This window comes from Formica exsecta, unplaced genomic scaffold (genome assembly GCF_003651465.1).
Source record: "Formica exsecta isolate Colony F162 unplaced genomic scaffold, ASM365146v1 scaffold72, whole genome shotgun sequence".
Lineage (NCBI taxonomy): Eukaryota > Metazoa > Arthropoda > Insecta > Hymenoptera > Formicidae > Formica > Formica exsecta.
Genome location: NW_021853485.1, coordinates 964,021 through 991,383, shown reverse-complemented (window position 1 = coordinate 991,383; position 27,363 = coordinate 964,021). Strand labels below are relative to the sequence as shown.

At 33.9% G+C, this 27,363-nt stretch overlaps 1 protein-coding gene across 2 annotated transcripts in view; it reads right to left on the bottom strand.

The window, feature by feature from the left end:
- The window catches only part of LOC115243668 (protein kinase C, brain isozyme), a 56,987-nt gene that overhangs the window by 7,691 nt on the left and 21,933 nt on the right, over positions 1-27,363 (bottom strand). The window contains exons 2-5 of one of the 2 annotated variants that reach the window (XM_029820830.1): positions 22,444-22,475; positions 22,269-22,351; positions 9,617-9,725; positions 2,689-2,817 (exon numbers count right to left, since the gene is read on the bottom strand). In XM_029820830.1, the coding sequence (XP_029676690.1) occupies positions 2,689-2,817; positions 9,617-9,725; positions 22,269-22,351; positions 22,444-22,475 (353 nt within the window). Of the gene's footprint in view, positions 1-2,688; positions 2,818-9,616; positions 9,726-16,129; positions 16,242-22,268; positions 22,352-22,443; positions 22,476-27,363 lie in introns of both variants that reach the window. The other variant, XM_029820829.1, reaches the window with a different exon arrangement.

Sequence of the window (27,363 nt, the reverse complement as noted above, 5' to 3'; positions counted from 1 at the left end):
ATTTTTTAAAATATAATAATTTTTTTTATATCTATTATATTATTATATTAGAAATATGATATTATATTATTATTAATTAATTAATATTAATATAATATTAATCATTATTATATTAGAAAATTAAAATAATTATAAAAAAATTGATGGGAATGTTATAAATATAAATAATAATAATTTTCGTAGATTGTCACGAAATAAACTAAAACAAATTTGTATATAAATATTTTATCTTGAAATATAACCGTTCGTTGATTTATTGTGCAAACACACAAATCTGGCTAGCTTACAAAATAAAGCTCATTATTATCAGTGTATTATTGACTATTTTGATAATTTACTCGGGCACATTTTGGTATTTTATTACAAAACAGAATATTAATTACAAGGTATACGAACTGTTTGAAATTTATGCAAAATTTAAATTCGCCGATGTATAATGATAAGAAATATGTTACAATATTACATTATATAATTTTTTAATTTTTTGTAGTCCATATTAATTTGACTTTATACGACTTGAAACAAAATAAAATGACATAAGATCCGATAATAGGATATCAAACTAAACAGATATTAAAATGTAAAGACAAAAATTCTTTTAAAAAAACTAAAATATACATATTGTTCCTCTCTAACATTTTTTTAGTTAAAAGTGTAATGCTGTGACAGAAAAGTGTCAACAATCGTTTGTCATTTACCGAATTTTTGTAATCTGAGCAGTCGCTTTAAGATATCTCTAATGCAAAATGATTCACGAAGGCGATAAATATAATAATGTACTACGATTCAGACACGTGCAATCTATGAAACGTAATATCGGATGGAGTTAAGACAAGTTAAGCCGAGGCCACTCGTAGCAGCCCCGATAAACCGATTTGATGAGAATCATGGAAAATTTAATGCACTCGAGCCATAGCGAATTTAGAGGGTGGCAGCAAATATATATAGGCCTGTCGGTAGCGGCTGCGAATAATTACGCTCTCAGCTTCTAACGATATTCACAGCTATTACGTCCTTACGGTAATAACGCCTTACACTGCCTACAGTTACCGTATTCGCGATTATAAATGATATGACCAATAAGAACTGTGACGCCGTATGGTTACACCATCCTTACTTATCCGGAACGATCGATCTCGACGGACCTCGAAAACAAGGATAACGATGACATATATTACCTTGCTTTATTAAATCGCGGAATGAAGAAAAGAGAAAGCTCCCTAATTAATTTTAATGAACGTCCATTTTCGTAAGTCCAGCTGATAAAGGATCATTAACGAACTATAATATTAATATCGCTCCATTTGTCTAATGATTCTCTCTCCCTTCCTTTATCTCTAATTTGAGCTCGTTAGAAATTCGTTGAATTTCGGACCATTCGTTTGCTGCAATCAACGAATCAATCCTAGTTAATCGATTTGTTCACGACAGTACCTCATTAAAAAGGAAATAACGATGCTTTTCTATCGTTCGAAATCTCGCTGCAAAATCACATCATCACAATCATTGCACAGATTCGACATGAAACGCTCTTTCGACAAGTACTTACTGTACAAAATTTATATCGGAAATTTTTTTCTATGGCACGATTGAATTGTCACAGTTCACAGAAGTTAATTGAATTAAAAGCCATATATTGCGATATTAAAACGTGAGGCCGTAACACTATGAGAACAGTTATTTTTCAACATTATTTAACTGGCATAGAAAATGTAAAAAACAGGTTGAATATGTTTAATCATTGAATGAGAAATATTGGTATAAATCGATAAAAATGAGATTTTGATGTGTACATTAGCTTTCATAGATGATTTATTTTTTTTTGAGATAATATGTAAAACTCTAATTTTTTTTATCTAAAACCATAAAAAAATATTTGAAAAAGTAGTTATATTTTATGTTAAATGTTCTTATTTTCTCGTGTCCCCAAATTTTGTATATCTTATATCATAGAAAACACATAACTTATATCGCCATAAAATACCTTTATAAATTGCTATAAATAATCGTAGAAAGAAAATATTCTGTCATCAACTTGTATAATATTATGTAATTGTAATAATAGTATGAGAGATAACTCTCTTAAGAGATATATATATAATAATCCACTTTAATCTAAGAATCTGAGAGAGAACGAGAAACTGATAGCAATAACTGCATAAATAAAATATAACTTAAAATATCAAGAGTCGTGATAACGTTTTGCGCCAAGCATAATAATACAATATACATAACTGACTGATTCGTGAGATTAAAATATCAAAACACTCAAAAAAATGTCTTGCTGATATAGGTAGATTTCTAGGTGTCACAACAAAACTTTATCGCTATTCTGTGTACCACAGTCAAACTTTATAACAAGTATGATTGGCCTTACATGGATAGGCGCCACAGAAAAACATTCTTTCTAATTTTCACAAACAGTTCAGATATAAATTCTGTCTCTGTGACTTAGATTGATTAAATGCGAAACATATGCGATATCACAGTATTTGCTAATCATTTATGTACCTCAGTTAATTTTGCGCACCCAGAAAATTTTTGCTGTAGTTGCAATACCACTTTTTTGAGTGAAAGGCGCGAGAACTTTCAGGAACGTGAATTACGAGATACAATAAAATTGAAAAAAGGAAAAAAACGACAGCAATATCGAAATAAATCAGTATAAATCGACAATTTTGAACTTACCCTCTATGGTGAGCTTGCTACCGGAACACGTGATGTGTAGATGTATACGACCACGTCTTTCGGTGTGATCGCATCCGCATAGATTCGGCACGCTCTCCTCGCACCTCTTGTGTACGTTCATGTCGCATGCTACGTCATTAGATCATTATCGATTATACCATCATCGACTATAATTAATCTTTCTTTTTCTCTTTATCGTGGTCAGATCTACCCCTAGTGTGATTAATTTCAAACGAAACCGCAGCTGTTGTTTGTATTTTGAACTATGGGAGAGGAAGCAGGCTCATTCGCCGTTTTTAAACAATCCTAAATCAGCATCCGATGTCTTAAAACTTAAATGATTCTCCTGCAGCTGCGGTCGCGCGCATATGTACGCATGGGAGATAAACTATGGCTCGGGAATATAAATGAAATGTTTACTTCGAAATTATAGTTTATCTTGAAGATATGTTTCAAACATAGTTAAACATGTGTCAAATGTATAAAATATGTATACATATATTTTCTTACGTTAAATAAGCTAATATTTAAAACAATTCTCATTATAAAAAATGATTTCTTATTCGTCACAATAAAAATGCAACGATTAGCATATGTCTATATTTTTTATTATTTAAAATATCATATTACAAAATATATATTCCTGTTCGCATCATTTTCAAAATAAACTGCTCGAATATATTATACGGATGCTGAATACCGAAAAAACTCGTGTTCCAAAATATAAGAAGAATGTTTGCTCTTTTTTTCATGCTGATAAAAACGTAGTATATATCATATAAACATTACGAAAACACCAACGTGAGACGGCGGGTGAATGGAATCGTAGAGCGAATCGAATTCAAAACTAGTAGTCCGAAGAAAGCACATTGATGAGGCAGTCTGAGAATAATTGCTTTTTGTCGATCTAAAGAGAGTTAATGGAGCAAAAATTGGTACAGTAAATGGATATCTGGATAAATGAGCCTTTAAAAATGCGACTCGCTCTCCGATTCTATTTAATAAATTAAATTCGGAATTAATAATTGGACAGTAAAATAAAATCATTTAACGCATTGTATTTGACAAAAAATAAAAAAAAAAATAAAAAAATTTTTACGACAAAACATAGGATCTCGTTTGATGATGTATTCCCACGCGTACATATGTCAAAATGTTTTTCGCTATCTAATGCGCGTAGACATATGTAACAATAATGAAAGGTTCGACACACAAATGATAGATAGTGATCTGTGTGATTGTATATAAATATATGTCGACAGAAAGCTAAACTGCGAGTAACACGAATGATAATCACGCAAGTGATCAACACACAGTATGCAATCAGGGATTCACATGTTCGCTAAAGGAAGATATTATACGGTTACTTGAATTCACGCGCTCTGATAAATGGGCGCTATAAATCTACGGACGTAATAGATATATAACGTTTACGTGCATGCATGACAAATATTGTTTGTGTGTATATACATATGTACAGTGAATTCTTATATCTCGTGCGTCAATGCGTATAATCTAAATGCATACATACAGTGAAATTATTATTTATATACAGACTTATTTATATACAGATTATATATATCCCTACATAATCCTTAGAGTACTAAGTACTTAAAAGTACTAAGCCACATATAAAAATTCTTTAATAATAAATAAAACGTTGACAATTACATAAAATTTCACTGATCGCTTAAGCATACTTTATCTTTTCACAAAATGTTTTAATTCAAGATTTAATTATAAATATCAAAGTATCTTAAAAAAGAAATTAAAAGTTATACGCAACTGAATTAAAAATTATAGCCTCTTTAGAAATTTTTTCTACAAATAACTCGATCAAAAAAATTGTTATTAAAATTAAGAGCGAACAAAATTCCTTTTAAAATAGAAATAAATTTAATTAACAATATCCAATTAGATATTATTCTAACGAGAATTTCGCTGTATGTACAACCGCAGAACATAAACATTAGTAAACATTATTATATAATTATTCTATTTGAATAATTATAATAATAATATTACTCATTCGAGTGTGTGTAGAGGGTGATGATGCATTAAATCGTAAAATATATATAATTTATACATATGTACAATATACTGATTTAGAGATGCGTATGATGGCGCATCGGTGGATGTTCAACACCCGACGAGATAGATACGACACGGGGTTAGAATGCGCCAGTGTGAATAAGCGGCGGGTGAATAGGCAAAGAATGGAGAATGGTATATTAAAATACGCTTCTGCTCGCGCTCTTTGTCGTCGAACATAGGTACGAGACGGTCGTCCATACGACAGAGAGAACGAGGAGAAGAGAGCTAGATGCAACAACAATACAATATACTCGTGATAACACAATTAAAAATGTATCAAGGCCGAAAGTAAAGTATACCTACGTAAGACCAGTCACGTTAATACTTTGTATTACCGTTGTGGAGAACGCGTTATTACATGTATCTCGAATAATGTACGTTCATTCAAATCACGAGCAGATCGTAGTCGATTGGCTTCTCTTATAGTTCAGCGATCGTACGGATAATGTTTCATATTTAAAGACGATTTAATGGAAAAGAGTAATCCCGATATAGAGAGCGCGAACGTGTTTTCCCTCATTTTTCCGAAAGCGCGAAACAGTCGCGGATAATAATCTCGTCATGTCACCGCGACACTCGGTATACATCTCTGTGTGCCACTCTTGCCGCATTGCAAAAATTCACACATAGGGAGATATCGTCAATACCCGGTATACGATTTTCTGTGTCAGTTGACGTGTAATCGTGCATCTCGTCCTCCGGAAACTTCTCCACGGGGCTCGCAAGAGAGGAGACGATGAGATTTAGCGCTCCGAATGTGGGGTGCCCGGGTCTCCGGGTCGGGGAAGATGAAAAATGCTTCTTTTGGATGCAACAGGGAGATGATTACGCGATCTAAATCCCGTGTAAAACCCGCGGCGAGGACGTCGGAGCGTGAAATGTGAATTACACTCGAGTCAAGGATCTGGATTTTAAAGTGAGATCTTTTGCGAATGTCGAATGATACGATGAAAATCACGATAGAATTTCGTATCTGAACGTGTTTTCCCTCATTTTTCCGAAAGCGCGAAACAATCGCGGATAATAATCTCGTCATGTCACCGCGACACTCGGTATACATCTCTGTGTGCCACTCTTGCCGCATTGCAAAAATTCACACATAGGGAGATATCGTCAATACCCGGTATACGATTTTCTGTGTCAGTTGACGTGTAATCGTGCATCTCGTCCTCCGGAAACTTCTCCACGGGGCTCGCAAGAGAGGAGACGATGAGATTTAGCGCTCCGAATGTGGGGTGCCCGGGTCTCCGGGTCGGGGAAGATGAAAAATGCTTCTTTTGGATGCAACAGGGAGATGATTACGCGATCTAAATCCCGTGTAAAACCCGCGGCGAGGACGTCGGAGCGTGAAATGTGAATTACACTCGAGTCAAGGATCTGGATTTTAAAGTGAGATCTTTTGCGAATGTCGAATGATACGATGAAAATCACGATAGAATTTCGTATCTTTTTTTTTTTATTTTTTTATTTTTTTGAATATTCTAGAATTTTTGAATCGAAACGTTTCTCATTATTCCGATCGATGCTGAAAGCGGCTTAATTTTAGTAAATCCACATTTCCGTGCCATGGAGATGAGCAAAATTGATTTCTATGCTTATTCGCGATAATTGGTGTATCCGTAGCAAGGGAAATTAAATCCACCGAAATCGCATCTCTTTCAATCCCTGATTGGAAAAATCCGAATCGAAAAGGTTTCCGAATCGTAAAATATTACATATTTAAAATATTATATATCTATTTTCTTATTATTACAAATATTTATTTAAAATTATATATAGATAAAAACATTTTATATTCGTAAAAATAGTAAATTGACTTTTTTTTGTAAATAAGTGTTAGAAACTTTTAATAACTTTGACCGAATCTTGTTAATAAAGAGCAAGGAATCTGAATAAATAATTTCTCAAATTTTTGAATAAGCAGATAGTTTGCTAAAAAGATGTAAAAATCATAACGTTTTTGTCAACTAAAAGATATAATTTCATTTTAATACATATGTATAAAAAAATATATAATTTTTATCAAAAAGATATATATATTATAATATATTTTTTCTATAATACTATGAGCAACTTGTGCCTCTTTGTCGATGACTCTTGAATGGCTTCTGTTAACAAAATTAATGACATAGAAATGACTGACAATATTCATCGGGCTTCCGTGCTCGTATTCCGTAATTAAATAGCTGTAATTAAATCGACCGCTCTAATAAATTGCACGCTTTGTAATATGTATATCCACATACGGAGTTTTCCATTTGTTAAATACAAAAACATGGGTCTACACTTTTATGCCAAATTACTATTAATAAGCGATATTTATACGCGTATAAATTTGCTTACTTAATGTTCATGCATTTTGTTTCAAAAAAAAGTCGTGAGATCGCATTTTCTGGATGGTTTATTTAGCGATTTCATTCGCCAGCAAACGTGACAAATTGTGTGACTGTGGAAGAAACACGTCGTTTTTTAGCCGAGAAACTTGATGATACGAATGGTTATCGCCTTGAGGCACTATCTAAATGATATCGTATACGTTCCGTGGAATTATTTGACCTTCGATGGTCATAAGAATGCGAAGGCCATCATATAAACGAAAATGAGAAATATTACGAAAGTAAAGAGCGGCGTGAGTGGCACTACCGTGTATAACCGGTGATTATCCTGGGAGGAACCTCTCCGTTTCATAAACTCTCTAAAAAAAAATTGCGCTTCTAAATATATATATAAAAAAAATATTTAAATATATAACATATAATTAAATAATTTTTTAGAAAAATAATTAATAAAGCGAGGTAAATGCAAAGCAAAGTTACAAAATAATCATTTAAATCGGTTATTACGACAAAAAATATATTTTTTGAAATTTTACAAACTACATAACGTTTCTTGTCCAAATCACATTCGAATAATTTGTGATACTGTACGATTCTTGACGAATCCTTCAAATTTAGAGCGCTAAGATTTGTTGTATAGCTTTGCGTTGGCTCCTCCCAGGAATCGGTGACCGGAAGTTGTCGGTTCGTAAGCTCATGTAAAATCTACGCTTCGAGGCGTCCGTCCGCTCGGACAGTCGGATAAAATGCCTGGCGAAGCGAAATATCCTCGAACACACGATCCTGAATCTACTCGAAACAGATGCCCGCGCGACTACGGGAGATACGGAGTTTCGAGTCACCTGATCTGTGCATTTCCGAGATGCTCTCCCGAGGATTTCACGGACGACGAAGAAAATCCATGGAACATTTGTTATTCCTAAGGTCGATACCGTCCCATCTGGGTTCAACCCGACATCTATTTCTGTCCGGTGCTAACATTTGACCAGTTCGCTTAATGCGTTTTCGTAATCAAATTTGTCGCACTTCTAATAAAAAATGTATAATACATTTCTTCTTATAAAGTATTTAGCGAATTTGTAATTATTCAGAGAATGTTTGAAAAATATATTACGTGTCGACGAATAATCTATTTTCAAAATGTATATGCAATGCTTTCGAGAAAACACGTTCCGACAAAAATTGAGAAAAAAAAATAATATTCTAAAAAGTCTTAATTTATTCTCATCTCACTTTTAATTAAATGACTTTAAGTGATATTGCCTAAGTGAGTTAAAAAATACTTGAATATATTTTATTCATTTAATTAGTAAACACATTTTTGTATTTATATCTTTCATTTTAAATACATTATAAATAAAAAATTCATAAACATTTATGCTAACAGCATGGCATAATTAGTCAAGTCTTGAATCTTTAATGTTAACGCTAAATTAATCGATCAGCTTATTGTTGCTGGAAATAAAAATATCTATTTTTTTTAACTATGCTTTAAATTAGCCGCGATAACTTTAAAGCGATTTAATGCACCATGAGATAGAAGTTACAAAGAAGAACTTAATTGCCTAGTACTTTTGTATACCGGCTGTTCACGTGCGCGCGGCCTCGTAATCTGAAAAGCCTGTAACTGGGTCTCCGAATAAGCGCGCGAAACAAGCGCAACGATGAAGCGCGATATCGATATGCTAGCTATTAATAGCGGTATAACGAATTACCTGTTTGAACTGTCGATGGATTTTCGATATTCTTTTTTATCGGTTTATTTCTCACTTTGCTCTTGTAATAATAACATATATATCATCCATTAAAATACTTTAACGAAACCGTAACATGACCGTGTTTCTACTGCAACGCATTGTCAACAACACAAAACCACCTTTACTGCCTTGTAATATTCGTGAATTATACACAGTTCAACAAAAAAATACAAAAATAAAAATAATTATTTCTTATAATTCTTATGATGTTGAATGTAATTTTAGAGTTCAAAATGCTCTATAATTTTGTGAAAATTGAGAGATTATATTTGTAAAAATATTATGCTATTTTAACATACTTTATTATATAACAGCTCCGCAGCATATTTAATGCAAATATTTAAGAAAAGTTTAATTCTCTCTCTTTTTCTTAAGAAATAATTTTCTTTCTTCGTTAACAAAAAGTTCTTCCAAACTATTATATCGAGCTAATTAACACATTTATATTACGTCAAGGAGAAAGTCGCTGCTGTCTAATATTCCGTAATCAAATTCGATGACCAAAATTTTGACATCGGCTGTCAAATCGATCATTTTACCGGGACAGAGGCATTGAGGCGACCCAGATGGGAAACGCATTCCTGTGGAACCACGAAGGTGATTGGTGGTGGTGGTGATGGTGATAATGATAGGTCAGGATTGATGTGCTGAGATATCTGAGACCGTTTGATGGATTTGGCGACGTGTCGTTGACGCGCGCAACGCGAGCTTGACTTTTTCGACTTAGCTTTCTAACTCTACCTGAACACTTGAGTCCCTGATGGGCGATACCATGAAGCATCGAGCCGCAGTGGTCGCAGAAGGTCGGCGTCAGGTACGTGAACACATCCCATTTGTGCTTTTGGCTCGCCTGGGAACAAGAAATAAAGACCCGGGAAAGCCCGGTCCTTTATTTGCAGTCTGATCTCGCATGAGAAGATCGAGACGGACGGTAACGTCGATCGATATCCCAAAAAATTGGAGGGGATTTCAGTTCCGGAGGAAAAAGCATTAAGCCTATTCTGTCCCCCCTTTCCCTTTTTTTAATAATATACATGTAATTGGATACGCGAGAAATCTTCGTGTTCATCACCGGTAATGTCAGGGTTAACGAACGGAAACGCCTATTTTTTCCCCCCTTTTCCTCTTTTTTTTTTTTTTTTTTTTTTTTTTTTTTTTTCTTTCATCAACCCAAAAGCTGAAGTGAGGTAGAAGCAACAAGGGGAAGTATATACGTGCGCGTAGATCATGTGATGATGAACGTAAAGGAACAAGGTGGCGCACACGATCATGATGAAACGTCATTGATGTGTGTCGCACAGGTGCAACTTGAACTTCTTTTACAGAGTCTGTTTCGCACATTGTGAGTATCGATATAAATGTCGATACGACCTATATCTAGATATGTTTGCGCACAGTTTCTAACCAGAAACACAAAGTAATTTTTGTTTTGTTTTTCGTCGAGCTAAGATTTGCTAAGTTTGCAATTGGACGAACTAAAAGAGAATTTTCGCTTTATCGCGAAGTCAAACAAACTGTTAACAATGGCATAAAATATGTTTCTGTGTTTTGTGTTGCAGTTATAAAGTGGATCCTTTAATTAATTCGTAATTATCTCTCCAATGAGATAATTATTATGATACGATAATCTCTCATAAATAAAGAATGAAATTAACTATACGTACAACCTCAGAGAATATTTTACAGTTGTATTCTTGTTGAATGTATTGGGATTGAACACCCAAAATAGCTGAAAATAACTCTACTTTTTAAATCAAATATATCGTGAATACAAATGATTTCAATCCACTTTTCCGATGCACAATGAAAAGTGCGGATTCGTGACAAAGTACGTGAGGAAGAAATTCAAAACAGCAGAATAACACACAATGGCACACAAAAATTCCCTAACGAGATGTCACTTGTGAAGTCTTGAAAGGTTGCGCTGCGGTTCGAGATCGCGTGCGACGGTCGATTGGAAATTTACGGTCGTTACTATGAATATTTTCCTTCGCATAAAAGACTATAAAAATCTGTTTCACGAGACTTGAACGTGGGCAGAGTATCATCAGTTATTATCGAGTCGAGTATGGTCAATAGCAGCGTTATTCTTAGGGACGACGTAGGAAAGGCTTTCACTCAAAGTGCTCAAAAGAACGTCAGCGGAAAAACGCAGTGCTGATATCTATCGAAACTGCGCGAATATCTATCGATGATAAAATCTATAAAATCTTGATCAATTTCTGCCCACAATTCTATTACGTCACGCAATGTTCAAAACGAGAAAAAGAGAGAAGAAGAGCCTTCGACTTTCAAGATAATTTTCATCATCGAGAATGATTACTTGCGCCATCACTCTGTGATTCTCGAAGAGTATTCGCTAATCACAAAATACTCAATATAAATAAATTTAAATTAAATAAAATTAAATAACACTTTGCTTTTCCTTTTTTCTTCTTTGCAAAAAAAAAAAAAATAAATGTAAATTATACGATATTTTCTATAATCTCTCTTATAAAACGAAAACGGTGCGAGTAGAAATACCATCAAAGACACAAGAATTCTTGTAAGCTGTCGAACTAAATTCCTCAAAGTAATACCTACGAGATTTAATTGAAGAGCACCTGTTCGAGGGCATCTTGTAGCAGAGAATCTCTCCCATTTGCGAGACGCACAAAGAATCCTTGCGCAACGCCAGGCTTCCTCTTCTCCAGCCTTTTCTTCCGGACTCAACCATCTAATTAATTTCCAGACCAGTCTTTCGCCCTTTTCCTTCCCGCCTCCCTCGCTTCACATCTCGGGCGTCAGCTCGTCTTTGCAGAGAGAACCTCCTCTCTCTTTATCATTATTTTCCGTAAAAGACTAGACCTTTGTCATGACTCTACGAGTGCATTTGACGTGAACATCATCTAGACGCGTATCTTCGTTATAGCTTTACCTTCCATCCCTTTTCCCCCTTTGCTCGCGAATTCTGCTCATAGTCCGGCTCGAAAATAAAATCACGGAAGCAAAAAACGTGAAACCCTAGATGGAATTTATACAGTCCGTATTATATCTTTGCCATTGTGTAATGTGTTAAAATCAGATACTCGATGGAATGGAGCAAACATATCTCTATGAAAATCAGCGTGAAATAAAGGGACAGTTGGAGATTATAGCGTTTCAAAATTATAGACCGCAGAATTGGATTAATGGTTAAAGTAGTGCGATGTAATAGCGAACGTATACGCTATAACTGCTTTCTAACTTCATTAGGAACTTTGCGCTCTTTAATCGACCTCACCCGCTTTAACCGCATGAATAATACATTTCCAAATCTGACAGACAAAATTCTGTATAATATCAAAAATAATGAAATTTTCTCAAATAATGAAGTTTTTTTCACGCATATAATATTTTTATTGAATATCTAGTTTTCACACATATATTATATATAGAATTTTTATATTCTTTTTTTATACTTATAATCATTTATAAATAATTTATTGTGCAAATCTGATAAATATACGACTGACGTTCTGTTATTCTTTATAATACAGTCACGAACAAGAGCAAGTATATTTGATACGTTAAATATTAATCCCTTATTGCAATCACGAAGATTACCTGAAAATCGATGTGAAAGTTTGCCAATTGGAGAGAATAATGTCGAAATTTTCGCGACAGAAATGATTGTCAAGAGTCCAATCACGAGCACGAGCACTTATACCGATCTCTAAAAACCCAGTAGAAGAGAGATAAATATGGGACGTGAGCGCGCTTAAGAGAGACTTACAGAAAAGCCATTGTTCTCACCTTTCTCTGGACGACAATAAGAGAGCGACAATACATATGGAACGTTACTAAGAACGTTGGAAATCTAGCCAGCCAGAAATGAAGAAATTAAACGGTACAACGCGATATCGTATATATTGGAATTGTGCCATCTACATTTCCGGCCTGTTTTCTTTCTTTTTCGACGAAAAGGATGGATGATTATATCAATGGTTGAACGATCAAGTGCGCCAATTCATCGTCACGCTTATGCTAATCAGATCTAATCGAACCATTGCTGTCGCGAAACGCGCTCCTTTAAGCTCGCGCGCCTCTTGACGGCCAAGTTAACTGTGTCGCTTTTATCGTTGCATCGATGGCGTGTAAAATTGCGGCTCGCGTGCCTTTGATCACCGCGAAAAGATTAGCGGAACGCGATGTCTTTACTCGACACGATAAAGAAATGATAAACATATTCAAGAAGTACAAAAGCGAATCGAATTAGATAATCTGTTGAAAACAAACTAGATATGTGAGATGCCCATTACACATTCCTGAACATTGGAGATGTTTGCTTTTGTATGTTATACAAGTTTTTTTTTGTTTTGTAATATATGTGCATTTAATTACCTTATCGCTTTTATATCACCCGTATAGAAAAACCATAAAATAGGAAGATTATAAGTAGACTTCGATCTTAAAAAATTAATTGTTTAATAATGAATTAAAATTGAGAAGTTTTATATGCACATTAATATGCCATTATATTATATCTCTTATTGTTAGTACGAAAGGAAAATATCGCAAGATTTTTCGTAAACGAATGATAAATTGAATTCGCGAATAGTAGATCATTCTTTTGATGAAATATATTCGAAACTGACCATACGTTGTTGCGAATTCCTACTACAAACGACCGATCGTGAATATCGTGACCAAGCAACGATCAAGTTTGAAGAAATTAAAGCGTCGATAAATCGCGGATAATAAGAAATAATAAAGAAATCGATGATTCACCGAGTTGAATTAAAGCGAACACATTAAAAAGATATACAAAAATGTCGTAAACTACCAGGAAACAAAGACCTTCGGAGAACATAAACGAAAAGTAAGAAATTGTGAGACACACGCTCTTAGAATAAACGCAACGTACACAAAAGGAGGAAAGAGATAGACGACAAAAACGGAGGATCACGTCAATGTCTCGTAGAAGTACATCGAAGAATCACATCGAGAAAATACAACGAGAATCACATCGAGCAAATACAGCGAAAGAGTACACGACTTTTGTGCGGTTGAGGTGCAACGGCAGAAACTTGTGGTAACAATGAAAAAAATATACAATCGTAAAAAAAAAGTCCATCAATCTCCAAAGTCTACACGGGCCTAAGAAAAACGTAGAAAAGCAAGTATCACACTATTTTTATTCCATAAAATTCTCGAAATATTTCGGATATTATTTTCGATAATATGTAATTTATATTCACATATAAATATATTATAGTTTTGAAATATCATACTTATAAATCATTCGTAAAATTTGACGTCTGGTTATCTTTTTTCTTAGGCATATATAGAACTTTATATCGTCCAACATATACACGTTAAATGCACACATACATACATACACACACGCACACAAATCATGAACAAATCATACAACAACTGCACAGATATTATTTACAAACGCAAACCTGATCGACATATAATTCCGATAACCAGAGAATCTGGTCCGATATATTTTCAGTGCCATAACTGTACAAGGATTATTTACAGTTTCGTTGAGTTTATGAAGGAAGATGGAAATGGACTTGACAAAGAAAAAAATACAACTCATATATTCGGTGACGTTATATCAGTGACTACATATGTGCTCTCGATATATACTATATCGGCTCGCGGACTAATTGTCAAAGCAAACTCGTTTTTCTTTTTTTTCTCTTTTTTTTTTTCCTTTTTTTTGTGTCGTCCAGAACAGTCGATGTTACCGGTCTAAATACTCAAAGGTGAGTTCATCCAATTATCGACAAAAGGCATTCTTTTGAAACGCCAACTTTTTAAATCAAACACAATCATCTAGAATAAGTAATCCGTATATTAAACTAAAATATATTAAAAGACTGCAAAGGATCCTTTTATACTATAGGGACGATCTGTAAGAGGCAACGAAAAATACATGAAAGGATACATGAAAGGGCTTTATAAAACTGTTAAAGTGTACTCCTTTATATAAAGAACAAGGAGAGAGCAAAAGTGAAAGAACGAGATTATAGAAAAATGCTAAACTCGGCCGAAAATTTTCTTCAGGATATCATCCGCTCTTTTATTTACTTCTGCTTTCGCCAAAAGTTTTATATTCCATTTGCGAGCTCTACCTTTCCCCGTTCTACATCTCCCCTTGCCCTTCTTGTGCATCATTATATGCAAAATAACTGTCCACACAAAACACACACGCGCACACATACGCAGCCACACAAAAGGCATTCTTTTGAAACGCCAACTTTTTAAATCAAACACAATCATCTAGAATAAGTAATCCGTATATTAAACTAAAATATATTAAAAGACTGCAAAGGATCCTTTTATACTATAGGGACGATCTGTAAGAGGCAACGAAAAATACATGAAAGGATACATGAAAGGGCTTTATAAAACTGTTAAAGTGTACTCCTTTATATAAAGAACAAGGAGAGAGCAAAAGTGAAAGAACGAGATTATAGAAAAATGCTAAACTCGGCCGAAAATTTTCTTCAGGATATCATCCGCTCTTTTATTTACTTCTGCTTTCGCCAAAAGTTTTATATTCCATTTGCGAGCTCTACCTTTCCCCGTTCTACATCTCCCCTTGCCCTTTCTTGTCGCAAGTGTGCATCATTATATGCAAAATAACTGTCCACACAAAACACACACGCGCACACATACGCAGCCACGTGTGAATTGCGTCCCCACTGACAGAAAGAGAGACGCAGTTAATGCGCACAAAAGCCAGCCGGCAGTGTGCAACATCAGTGCATAATCCACGTCGAGGAATATAGCATGTATATAATTAAAAGCGCCGCTAATCGCATTAGCAGGTACGTCAGAACGCGCGCGGATAAGGAAGACGATCATCCACTGTCGCGTTCATCTGCGATCATTGTTAACGCGATTAATCGGAATTGTAGTCTCCGGGCGGACGAGTTATACAGTATAAAACTGCTCTAGCGCTATAGAATATTTACAACGAATGTTATTTACAGAGACAGGAGAGAGAAAAAGACAAAGATAGACCAATAGGAGTACAGTACGAAGACAAAGCAACACCACGCTGGGCCAAGAAAAAAACAGAAAGAAAAAGAAAAACGTGTAACGAGTGTACTCTGTACATTGTATCAGCGTGTATATATATATGTATATGTCTATACAGAGTGTATTCCATCCCGCAGATGCATATAAGTGGAGTGCGTGTTATTTGACTGTGAGCTGTGTTACTGTATCGCTTGACTTTCCGTTTCGTTTTCTTTTTCGTTCGTCATATGATACCTTGGCACTTCATGCCCTGGTGGATGACACCATAGAGAAGACTACCGCAGTGGTCACAGAAGGTGGGGCTGTTGTAGGTGTGTTGCTTGAAATGGTGCTTCGTCCGTGTGTCCTGCGTTATTACACCATTACACCGTGCACACACACGCAGACTCTCGGGTCTGATAATAATGACGGTGATGCGGAATAGGATAAGATGTGTAGTGATTGATAGGGATTGATCGGCCATAGATCGCTGGATTTCCCGGTTGAATTATACGCAACGTGATTTGCTTGAGCAACGACATTTGCCCAAGTAAAATTTAAAATGATAGCGAATGAAAAATTTCCGAAACCGATGATGATTTACTGAGTCTGCCGTACAGTGATTTGTCACTTTGCGATAAACTGAAGAATACTAGTCTAACTGCTTGAAAGATTAATCTTTATCCATTCTGCAAATCTGAGAATATCTTTGAGAAAATCTCTAGCAAAAGGATTTCTTCCACCTATTCATCTTAATTATTTTGTTGCAAATTTAGTTATCTTAAATATGCTTATCTCGACTTTTAATGAGCAAAGCGAGACACGTTATATGACATTTAAAAGTAAATTAAAATTTCTCAAATTTTTATATAACATAATGTATACATGTATGCATATATAATTGCATAAATAATATTAATAAAAGTACTATTGGAAAAAGGAAAATAAATTATTTACTATCTCTAAATATGTTTTAAATGTAAACTTAGCATCCAATTTTTAATTAAAAAAAAATTATGATTATTGTGACCCACAAAATATATTATAATATATTCATAAATATTTTATAAATGTGTTAGTTTATGTTTTTAGGATAATAAAATGAAAATATTATTGGAAACCGCAATGACGCTGGATATGTTAAATTGAAATTTTTGAAGAGTGATCAAATTAAATCGAATATTTCAAGAAATGAATAAAGGTTAAGCATCGTCGCGAACTTACGCAAGCGTACTTATCGCTGCGAGAATATTTAATCCGATTAGAATAAGAAATTTCCTTTGGGATCGAAAGGTTAAGAGTCGCAAGAATTTCTTTATTCATGTTTATTGAAATAAGTTGTAACTTAATTCAATAAGATCGTTCTTTAAATTTGAAAATATTGATCTTTCGATATATCCATCAATCTTCTCTAAAGTTTGAAAATTTTCCAATAGAAAAAAGGTTTCTAATTTAGTGTGTTCTCTCTTAAAATAATATATGTACTACTTTGAAAATGTTGTAACGTCTGTCAATTCTTTAAAATTTAATGATTAAACTTTTCTCTGACATCCTGTTAGTTATTATCATTATACAAAAACGAGGTCGAACGTCGTACTCGAGGTTGGGATTTAAAGACCGATAGTGTTCTTGAAACTTTCGGAAAGCAAGCTGTGAATCGCGGCGGCGAGTCTGAAATCCAAAACAGGATCAAACTGCAGCCCGGCTTGCCAATGTTTCGGCAACTTTCCGAAACCACTGACAACGGCAGCTGCTTCTGCGCTGCTGCCCCTTTCCGTTTAACGTTCGAGCGGAAACCGAAACAAGCTCCTAGGAAGTTTCACGGCCTAGGTTCGGTGGTTGCTGCGAGTCCGCGCGGCTCGCAACGTGCATTAAGCCTTCCGGTGTTTCCTGTCACCTCGGAAGCGACAAGTTCGGTTGGTGGGAAACTCGATTAATCCGGTCCTCGCTAGCTCATTATTGTAACGTAATCATCTTGTAATTACACGGCTGGTCCGGTGACTTACAAACGGAAACAACATCTCGCCGTTCTTAACCGTTAAAGACCTAGTCAGACCGAGAAGCAGTAAACAACATCGTCAACAGCTTACAATTACGATATTTTGTATTGTAATCATTTTATGGCAAAAAGATGTAGCTTCTCGCTTAATTATACGAAATTAGGACAGGATCACAGAATCGTTTGCTTCTGTGATTCCTTCTTTCTCTAAGAAAAATAATAAGCAAAAAAGGAATAAATTATAGTATTTCGAAACGTAATAACTGCTGATAAATAATTTTATTATTTTTTAATATAATTTCAATATATTCTCTTTATAATCATAATGCGAAAATATTTTATTCGATAAAGTTCACAAATAGAAACGATAGACTTGCTGATAAATATATTATTATTTTTTTATATAATTTCAATATATTCTCTTTATAACCATAATGAAAATATTTTATTCGATAAAGTTTACAAATAAAGAAATGTTTCCCCTACAATTTTGTAAGCTATATTCATATCGAATCTATTCTTTTGCTTCATCCAAAAATTAAATTACTGAACACTCTACAATCATGTAACGACAACTCATGAAAAATTCAAATATTTCTCCCTTAAACAAAAATTCGATTCTGAAAGGTTCACATGTGTGCATCGCCGGATATTTACAAAGTAATATCGTGTGTCACGAAACGTTACTTCGCCAATGCTGTTCAAATTTTAAACTTAAGCTAATTTATAATATAATATATTATACAAGAATACTACATAATACGCAGATTTTATATTTCCGCCTTCGTTAACTGCGCGACTTCCTGCGTGCCAGAAGAATAAAGAAGAAAAAAGAAGCTACCTGTACTCGCTCATGCGCGTTTTTTCTCTTTTGTTGCAGCTCGCGTCCAACAATGAAAAGCCATTATATGCGCTTTATAGGGAAATCCACGATCGCCGATATTCGCGCGGATCAATAGGCGCGGAAAGGATTACCTTTGAAGCGCAGAAGCACAGAGGGAAGGTGGAACGAGGAATCAGCGTCCAGGATCAAAGAAAAACAGCGGGGACTCTCGATTAATTCATCAGAAAATCCCCGAGATAGGCAAAATCTTTTTTCAAAGTGGAAAACGTTCACAGCTCGAATGTCGAAGTTTTTTTTTTTTTAACATCTTCTTTAAAAACTTCGCATTTATTCGGCATGAAATATAACAGCTTGGGTAGCGTTTCGTGTCATTGATCTCGACTATTGAGTCTCGACTTGGACCCTGTGTTAACAAATAGTTTTCGTTTTTTCTCTAACATAAATATTTTTTCTTTTTTAAAATAATACTTTAATTGCAATTGTAATTGTAGAGATAAAATAATCAAAATGTCAAATTTCGAATTCTTTAATTGTGAGAAAACATGAAGTAGCACATATTATAATTTGCGTTATTCGTCCAGGCGTAAAAAACATATATTTTATCTTCATAGAGTTTTATTGATTTCCCAAATCGTTAAACGATATAGAAAGGACGTGACTTTGTCTTTACGTGGAAATTGCTTCGAGCCGGAAACGCTTTGCCTTCCCAGATAAATACGGAAACGATATCCCGATGTATTTGATCGATCAATCGCTTCGGTGATCGCGCGGACGTGGTTACAAGCGTGATTAAACGAAGCGCAGAAGGACACGGTGGCTTTAGGCTGATCGGCGGTGAGCGTTGTGCCAGACAAATGTGATAGAAGAAAATACAGCTTTTAGCCCCCAGATATAGATGTACTCCCCATTCCCTCCTTTTTACCCCAGCCAAGCATCTCTTCTTGTTTCATTATCCCCTTATCTCTCAACGTCCCGATCTCGTTGCTCCTTTAACGCGAGTACCGTTAGCCAAGAGATAAAAAGGATACAGTAACGAGTTATCCGGTGTGTGTCGTAATAAATTTCACTGCATTCTCCTTACGTGAAATTTTACCCTTCGTATTTCGGTGATAAAGAAAATAAGAGATGACAGAATAAATTCCGCATTTTAAAGTCGTTTTCATCATCTTGATGCAAAAATTCTTATCCAAAAATAACAACTCTCGTTAGCAAACTAATTTTTTTTTTATTAACAATTAAAGAAACTTTATTTAAATATGATGAACGCGCTGAAAATAAAAATAAAATGTTACAAGAGAGAAAATATATATTTAAATATATTTGCAGAATATCTTTAATTAAAAATATTAAATGTTCTTTGTGATTTGTTAACTCCATCATTAAAATTCCTATTAGAGTCTAAAAGATATATACTGTTTCTCGTAACAAAGTAATTTGATCTAATATATTTTTAAGTAACTTGTCAAATATATCATTATAATTCCGAGGAGGGGCCACTCTTTCTCTTCGTAATTTTACAGTTTTATTAATCTTCCCTCATTCTCGTTAATAACTTGAGATAAGAATGCTACAGTTCAGAACAAAACAAAGTTCTCGGGTGTTCTTATAAATGATGATGTAAAGACGCAAGGCCGTAATTGCCAAGAGGCACTCTTCGTGATTTTATAGCCTAATTAATCTGCTTCTGTCGGGCTAAGTAGAGGCTATCTCCTCTTAGGGGCAGATTGACCGAACGAATTACTAACGCGCACTACGTATGCGTTATTATTATCCATTTACAAGGTGACGGCGCGCGATCTATCGCAGCCTTCGAAAATGACCTCGATATTGATTATACGTGCCGTCGCAGCTTCACCAACCCTTTATCACCTTATGCGACGACGGGACAGTGGACGGTGTCTCACACTTGTTTAGCAGCGTCCGTACAGCAACCAATTAACGCACGCTCAGTTGAACGCCACGCTTGTAAAACCGCCGTCACGTACCGTACTTATTTCATTCTCCCACATTCACGGAACTTAACTCTCCTTTGCGGCTCAAACCCATGTAATGAAAATTCCTCTATGATGTGTACACACATTTTTTCCCCTATTCCATTACTCTTATTAACTCAAATGTAGTTCAAGGTTGCTACATACATGTAGGATTCAAGCATTTCGCTAATTTTATCTGCTTTTCTCTAAATTAATAAACTTTTTTTAATTACGAAATCTTGTCTTTAATTATCAAGATTCAAAAAGAATAAACAAAATCTGAACAAAACGAGGAGAATATACATATATGTATATGTAAGTTAAGTGTTTAGTTTTCTTTTAATAATAATTTGTAATTTCTATATTTTCTCACCAAAAATTATAATCTATAATCATAATTTATTATATATCTTTATACCGTAATTCCGTCGTAAAAAGTTTTATTTTATTAAATCTATCTCGCGCGAAGAGAATTAGTGCTTTTAATCACAAATTAAGAGAGATAATCAAATAATCTCACTTTAGTTGCAATCTTTATGGCATTCGAAAATGATGATAAACGACTTGATTTCACGCGTAAAATGTAATAAATTTCCCAAAAGCATTAAAGCGTTGCTATCCGATTTTGTTTTCGGATCGTTTTCAAGAAACTTTGACGTGCGATATCTCACACAGAAATATCTTACATCATCATCTATCACAGTCCACCAGCGAGCTTTAGTTACATCTTTTTATTAAAATGACATATTAATATTTGATATATTACGGTGGATGTTCCCTCTTGTTTACGAAACATCCTCGACTTTTCGAGGATCAAAGAGCCGTGATGATAAGCTACGTGCCTACTCGAGGCATGAGGCTTTAATAGCTGACGTGTCAAACAGTTATTTGACTCTTCTGGCCAGCTTGACCAGCCCTCAAGCTACTCTCGGTGACCTATTTCTGCTATAAAGAGACTTTTGTTATACTTCTGACCCAGCCTCGGAACGTTTGTTAATGCAGAAGCGTAGCATACATCTTGATTAAAACAACTTTTAGTAGGAGATAAATTAGTATTGTATCAGAAAATTATAAATTAGTACCAGAAAATTCAAAAACACTTAAGAAAAACAAAAGAAATATAGGTTAAAAAGTTTTCTCGATTAATATTGTTAAAGAACTAAAACTCTCTATTCAAACTTGTATTCAATTTTCAATTTTATCGCATGTAAATGTTAAGTGTGAAAATTTTATCATAAAACTTATAAAGTAAAATTCTTTCTTGCACGTATAATAAAATTATAGCATATTTAACAAGTTACTTATCATTATTAAATTTTATGGTGCACGTTCATCAAATACAATCAAATGTAAGATTGAGTTGTTATAGCAAATATGCTTCGTGCGTGATTTATGAAAACTCGCAAAACTTTATTCTTATTAAAAGCTTCCAAGGGAGAATCCTTGGCTGAGGACGAAAAAAAGAAAAGGCAAAATAATCTGCGCACTAAGGAGGATATAGGAAAGGGAGAGAGAGATAAAGAGAGAGAGAGAGAGAGAGAAGCCATATTCGGCATTACATATAATATCGGTACTCACGTCCGAGTCGGCTCCTTTGTCAGCTCCAGGACACGTGAAGGTCACGTATTCGTGACATCGTTTGTGAACGACGAAACTACATACTGAAACACAAGCAAAATGTGCCCCAAGTTCTTCCTCATGGTCACATCTTGAGCAAGTAGTAGAGCCGATGAGATCAGTCTGACCCTCTTACCTTGGCACTGATATCCCTGTTTCCCGAAGCCCCTGCAATAACAAATGAAATAAACTCATCAGCGGATATCTTGGATAAGCGAAAGAATCAATCGCGTGCCACGGACATCTTGTTGTAATATTACCAACGATCTATATTTATGAAAAATATATAAGAATCTTGTAGATATGTCAGATAACACAGTCCAACGAAAGAAAAAGAGTAAGTATTCCTTGTAATTAATTTATACTCAACATGTGTGGATTTCGACCTCGGAAATGCTCTTTCCTATCACAATTTTGAGAAAATGGAGATTAAAATTCTAAAACTATTAAATATACTAATATACAACAAGCTAATATATACACATCATACAATATATATATATATACAGACAATTTAAAAATTATTAAAATGATCAATTGTCACGTGTGACAATATTATCAATAAAGGAAATTGATTGGAGTTATATAATTAAGATATGTACTAGATTGAAATTAATAAATAATATAATACTTATTGTTATAAGAGCCTCTTAAATTTATATTAGCAAAAATATGAAAAGTATTATAGAATAGATATTATGCACAGGATTATGAGGCGAAAGTTGGCATGGTCACAAAGCACAATGTAATTTTCGTTTTGCGATTTATATGCCGAGAAGAATATGCGTGATTTCATCGTCGACTGCCAAAATAATTTCAGAATCATCTAAGTGTATGTGCTTCGAATTAAGTACAGTTGGTAATACGTAACGCGACACTTTTAGTGCCGCGCGCAATAATGAGAATATGAGAGCAGTGTACTAGTCGGTCACAGATAATATTAGTGCTCTGCGACAATTCTGAAACTATTAATCGAAAAATGCAAGAAGAAACTAATATGACACCAATTTAGGTTACAAAGAAAATCATATTTTATGTATATTATTAGTAACAAAGTATCAAGTTGGTTATAAGTAATAATTTTAATTGTAAGAAATGCACCTTAAAAATAATGTATTTTGAGAAAAAAAACAGATTTAAATATAATGAAATTGCTCTGCGACAATTCTGAAACTATTAATCGAAAAATGCAAGAAGAAACTAATATGACACCAATTTAGGTTACAAAGAAAATCATATTTTATGTATATTATTAGTAACAAAGTATCAAGTTGGTTATAAGTAATAATTTTAATTGTAAGAAATGCACCTTAAAAATAATGTATTTTGAGAAAAAAAAACAGATTTAAATATAATGAAATCTTACATTAAATTAAAATACAAATACAGATACAATATATAAGTTTGATAAATTATTTTTCGACAGTAAATCTAATAAAAGACAGAATTGTATAATCAATGTATAATCAATGTATCTTGTATTTTCTATACAATATTTTCTATGCTATATCTTTTCTCTTCATTTGGATTCTTTGATTACTTTGATATTTTAATTGATTCAACCGTTGGAGTATTAATAACCATGGCGGGTCAATAATACATTTCTGTCGCTAACATCGGGCTTATGTTAATTAGTAAGCACCCTTTTCGCGTAAATATGGTTATTAAGAGTTAGGCTCTTCTAAAATTTAATAGCGTATTCACCGCGTTTAAAACGGACATAAAGCGGAGATAAGTGGCGCGGAAAAAGGTTTACGAGAGTCTACAAACGATAATTCTCTCGGTCTCACCGACAGATTTCCCTAATCTGTGCCGATGCAGGACGAGGTCTCTATGAATGAAGTCTCTGTACACGGCGACATCCATCGATTAACTCTCACGAAACTTTGGCGAAAGGATTCTCGAAATAGCGATTTAATCGTTCGAAACTCTCTCTCTCTCTCTCTCTTTCTCTCTTAGTTTCTTGAGAGAAATTGCTTTAGGTTTCTCATGGTTTCTCGATGCTGTATAGCATCGACGGAAGGAAGTCCTCCTTTCTCGAAAATCGCCAGTCACGAGTATTCAAACTTCCTGCGAACCTCGAAAACAGTTACTTTATCGCGTGGGAAGCGGAATTTTAATGGCACTTGCGTCTTCGCTAATTCCTCGTGATTACTTCGACGTTCATTCGAAATTCCATTTTCTTCGACAATCTGCCACGACTTTGACGTATATAGTTGCTGAGATTTTAACCTATCGGTATACGATGGAACGACAACTTATCTTCAGAGTCTCTCGGATGTAATTGAAAAAAGATTGACAAGTAAAAGGAATACAAGTACGATGTCTTTCAAAATTGTATTTACGTTGGAAAAGACTTTGATCTTTTGTGTCAAGGCTAGTAATACTGTAAAAGATTGTGTAGAAAATTTTCTGAAAAATTATTTATGTTGCATAAAAAGAAATTATAAAGTGCTTTTTGAAAATGAAAAAATATAATTTAAAAAATAAAGTTTATATTTTCAGATCTTTTTATTTTCTAAATCTATTATAAAACGTCGATATAATCTAATATTTAAAAGTATTGTTATATTATAATTGAACCGGACTTATCTAAATTATTGCAAAAATTTCGGTCTGTTAATATTCATTACATCCACTGTAATTGCAATGTAATTTTAGCCGATGTAATTTTAACCGATATCAAATCGTAAATAATCTACGGCTTATCGAGTCACGCAATATGTACTTCACATACATATTGTGTACTATATTTTTTTGCAGCAGCAACCTACGATATAGATTATACAATGTGCGTAAATATTTACAGTGTCAAATAAATGCGCTGAAAGAGGTCCGCGTTCAATCTTCTTACTTGAAAAACTCTATACATAGACTGATTACCTCGCAGCAGTGTATTATGATATCAAGAATATTTTTTATTAAGTATTGACTTAACAATGCAATTAATTAAATTGTCATAATTTACTAAAATAATTATTATTTTATTATTATATACAATTCTTTTATTGCAAAAATTATTTCCAAAATACTTAAGAAAATATTTTGACTTACATTCGACAAATTTAAAAATCAATTGTTATCTTACAGCGTATGTTAAAATTACTGAATTAATCCCTAAATTAGTATCCTTTAAATAAATAAAATAGTGCCTATAATATATATCTATATATATATCTAAATTCGCCAATATTAATTTTTCTTGTCGAGATGTTATAACTGCGACTATGATGTGATAAAAGAAAATCGCTAATTAAGGAATTGATTAATCTGCAAATCATACGTGAAGTGCGCATAAAATTGAAACAGCTGAATATATTAGAGGAAAAATTTATATTACATTTGCAATCGCGGACGCCCTATGAATTACACATCATCGCGAGTTCGTTATTTACCCGATTCTCCGCGCCTGCGAATATACGAGTGTGTTTCATGTACACACGGACGCAGTTAAAGGCCGGTAGAATATCGCTCGTATGTTCAACCAGAAGCTCTTAATTATACGGGCGAGCTGTAAATTTGAAATGTTTGGTCGAGCAACGACTGGACGCTATGAATGCGATAAATCAAAACGGCTGGGATACTGGAAATCCCCGGAAAGCCATACGACGTTGATAAAGCAATTCCTTCTCGAGCAAGCCGTTCATATAGCGTATATTAATTGAATATCCATAATTTTTACTATCGCCTCTCTCTCTCTCTCTCTTTCTCTGTATATACACAACTCTTTTTATAGAATTAAATTGATTAAACTTTTATGGAGATTTCTCCGTGTATATATGTATAGCATGCAAAGCAAAAAAAATGTCATGTTTTCGTATCGTGATTACGTAAACACAGATCTCTTACGTGGCGTGTATCCACATCTTGTCTCATTTATCTCAATCATAAATTCCATGTCACATTGCAATATAAGCATTATCTCATTTATCCTTATCTAATACATACATCAAACTTTTTAAAAACTTACAGAGCAACAAATTTTTTTCTTTGGCAACTTTTTAGCAACAAATGAGCAACAAATAAAAATATTAATTAGAATTGATTCTGCTCATTTTGTTCCGCTAACTTATAAGACGTATCAAACACGAGCCTCACGTATGAGCGACACCTGCTTTATCCCGTCTCTTATATGCGTCTAATTCTGACAAATTATATGGTATAACAACGTTACATTATGGCAATTCAACTGCGCAATAATGCCGAGATTATGGTACATGATAGATCTTTCAGAAAAAAAAAATATAATGCTCTTTTTTTCCAACGATGGATAAAAGTGCATTTTAATGTCGGCCGTTGTTTACGGCCTCTAACGAATGAGGACTCTATGCTGGACCGCCAATTAAATCAGCTTCAACGAACAAATCAATATTTCAAGGTTTCACTCGTATCGGCAAGAATCGTTGGAAGTGCATTTGACGATGCATAGTCGTTGCTGGTCTCTCAATTAAATCGCACTTCGATGAATCGTATAAATATAGTCAATTCAGAGAAAAATTATACTTCATAAACATGTAATCGCATATGCGCTCTTGGCGTTTTATTGCACATCAGTTTTCCTCCAAAGGAAATACGTATGAATTTTTTAACACGGATATTGGTAGTCTCAAGACCGAACCCATATGTTCGTATTATCCGCAATAAAAATAAACGTACAATATATTACTCATCTGCGCGCCACGAAAAAAATTATATTTCATTCAACGTAAACCTCGAAGGATCTAAAGGCGGTACTACATAGGAATTATTTTCAATCTCTTACTGGTAAATAGTTAATTGCATACTCAAGTAAATTACATATTTATATTTATTAAATTTAATAATTTTGTCTAAAATTCCTGATGCTGGGAATAAATTTATATTTGACATGAAAAAAAAAATTAATTTAAAACTTATTGTATTTTAAAACATATGTAATATATATATATATATATATATATATAACATTTATATTATATAATTATTCTATCTACATATTTTGCAAAATCATTTATAAAAATTCGTCAGATTTATAAAAATTATATTTATACTCGAATGCAAACTTAAATCCATAAAC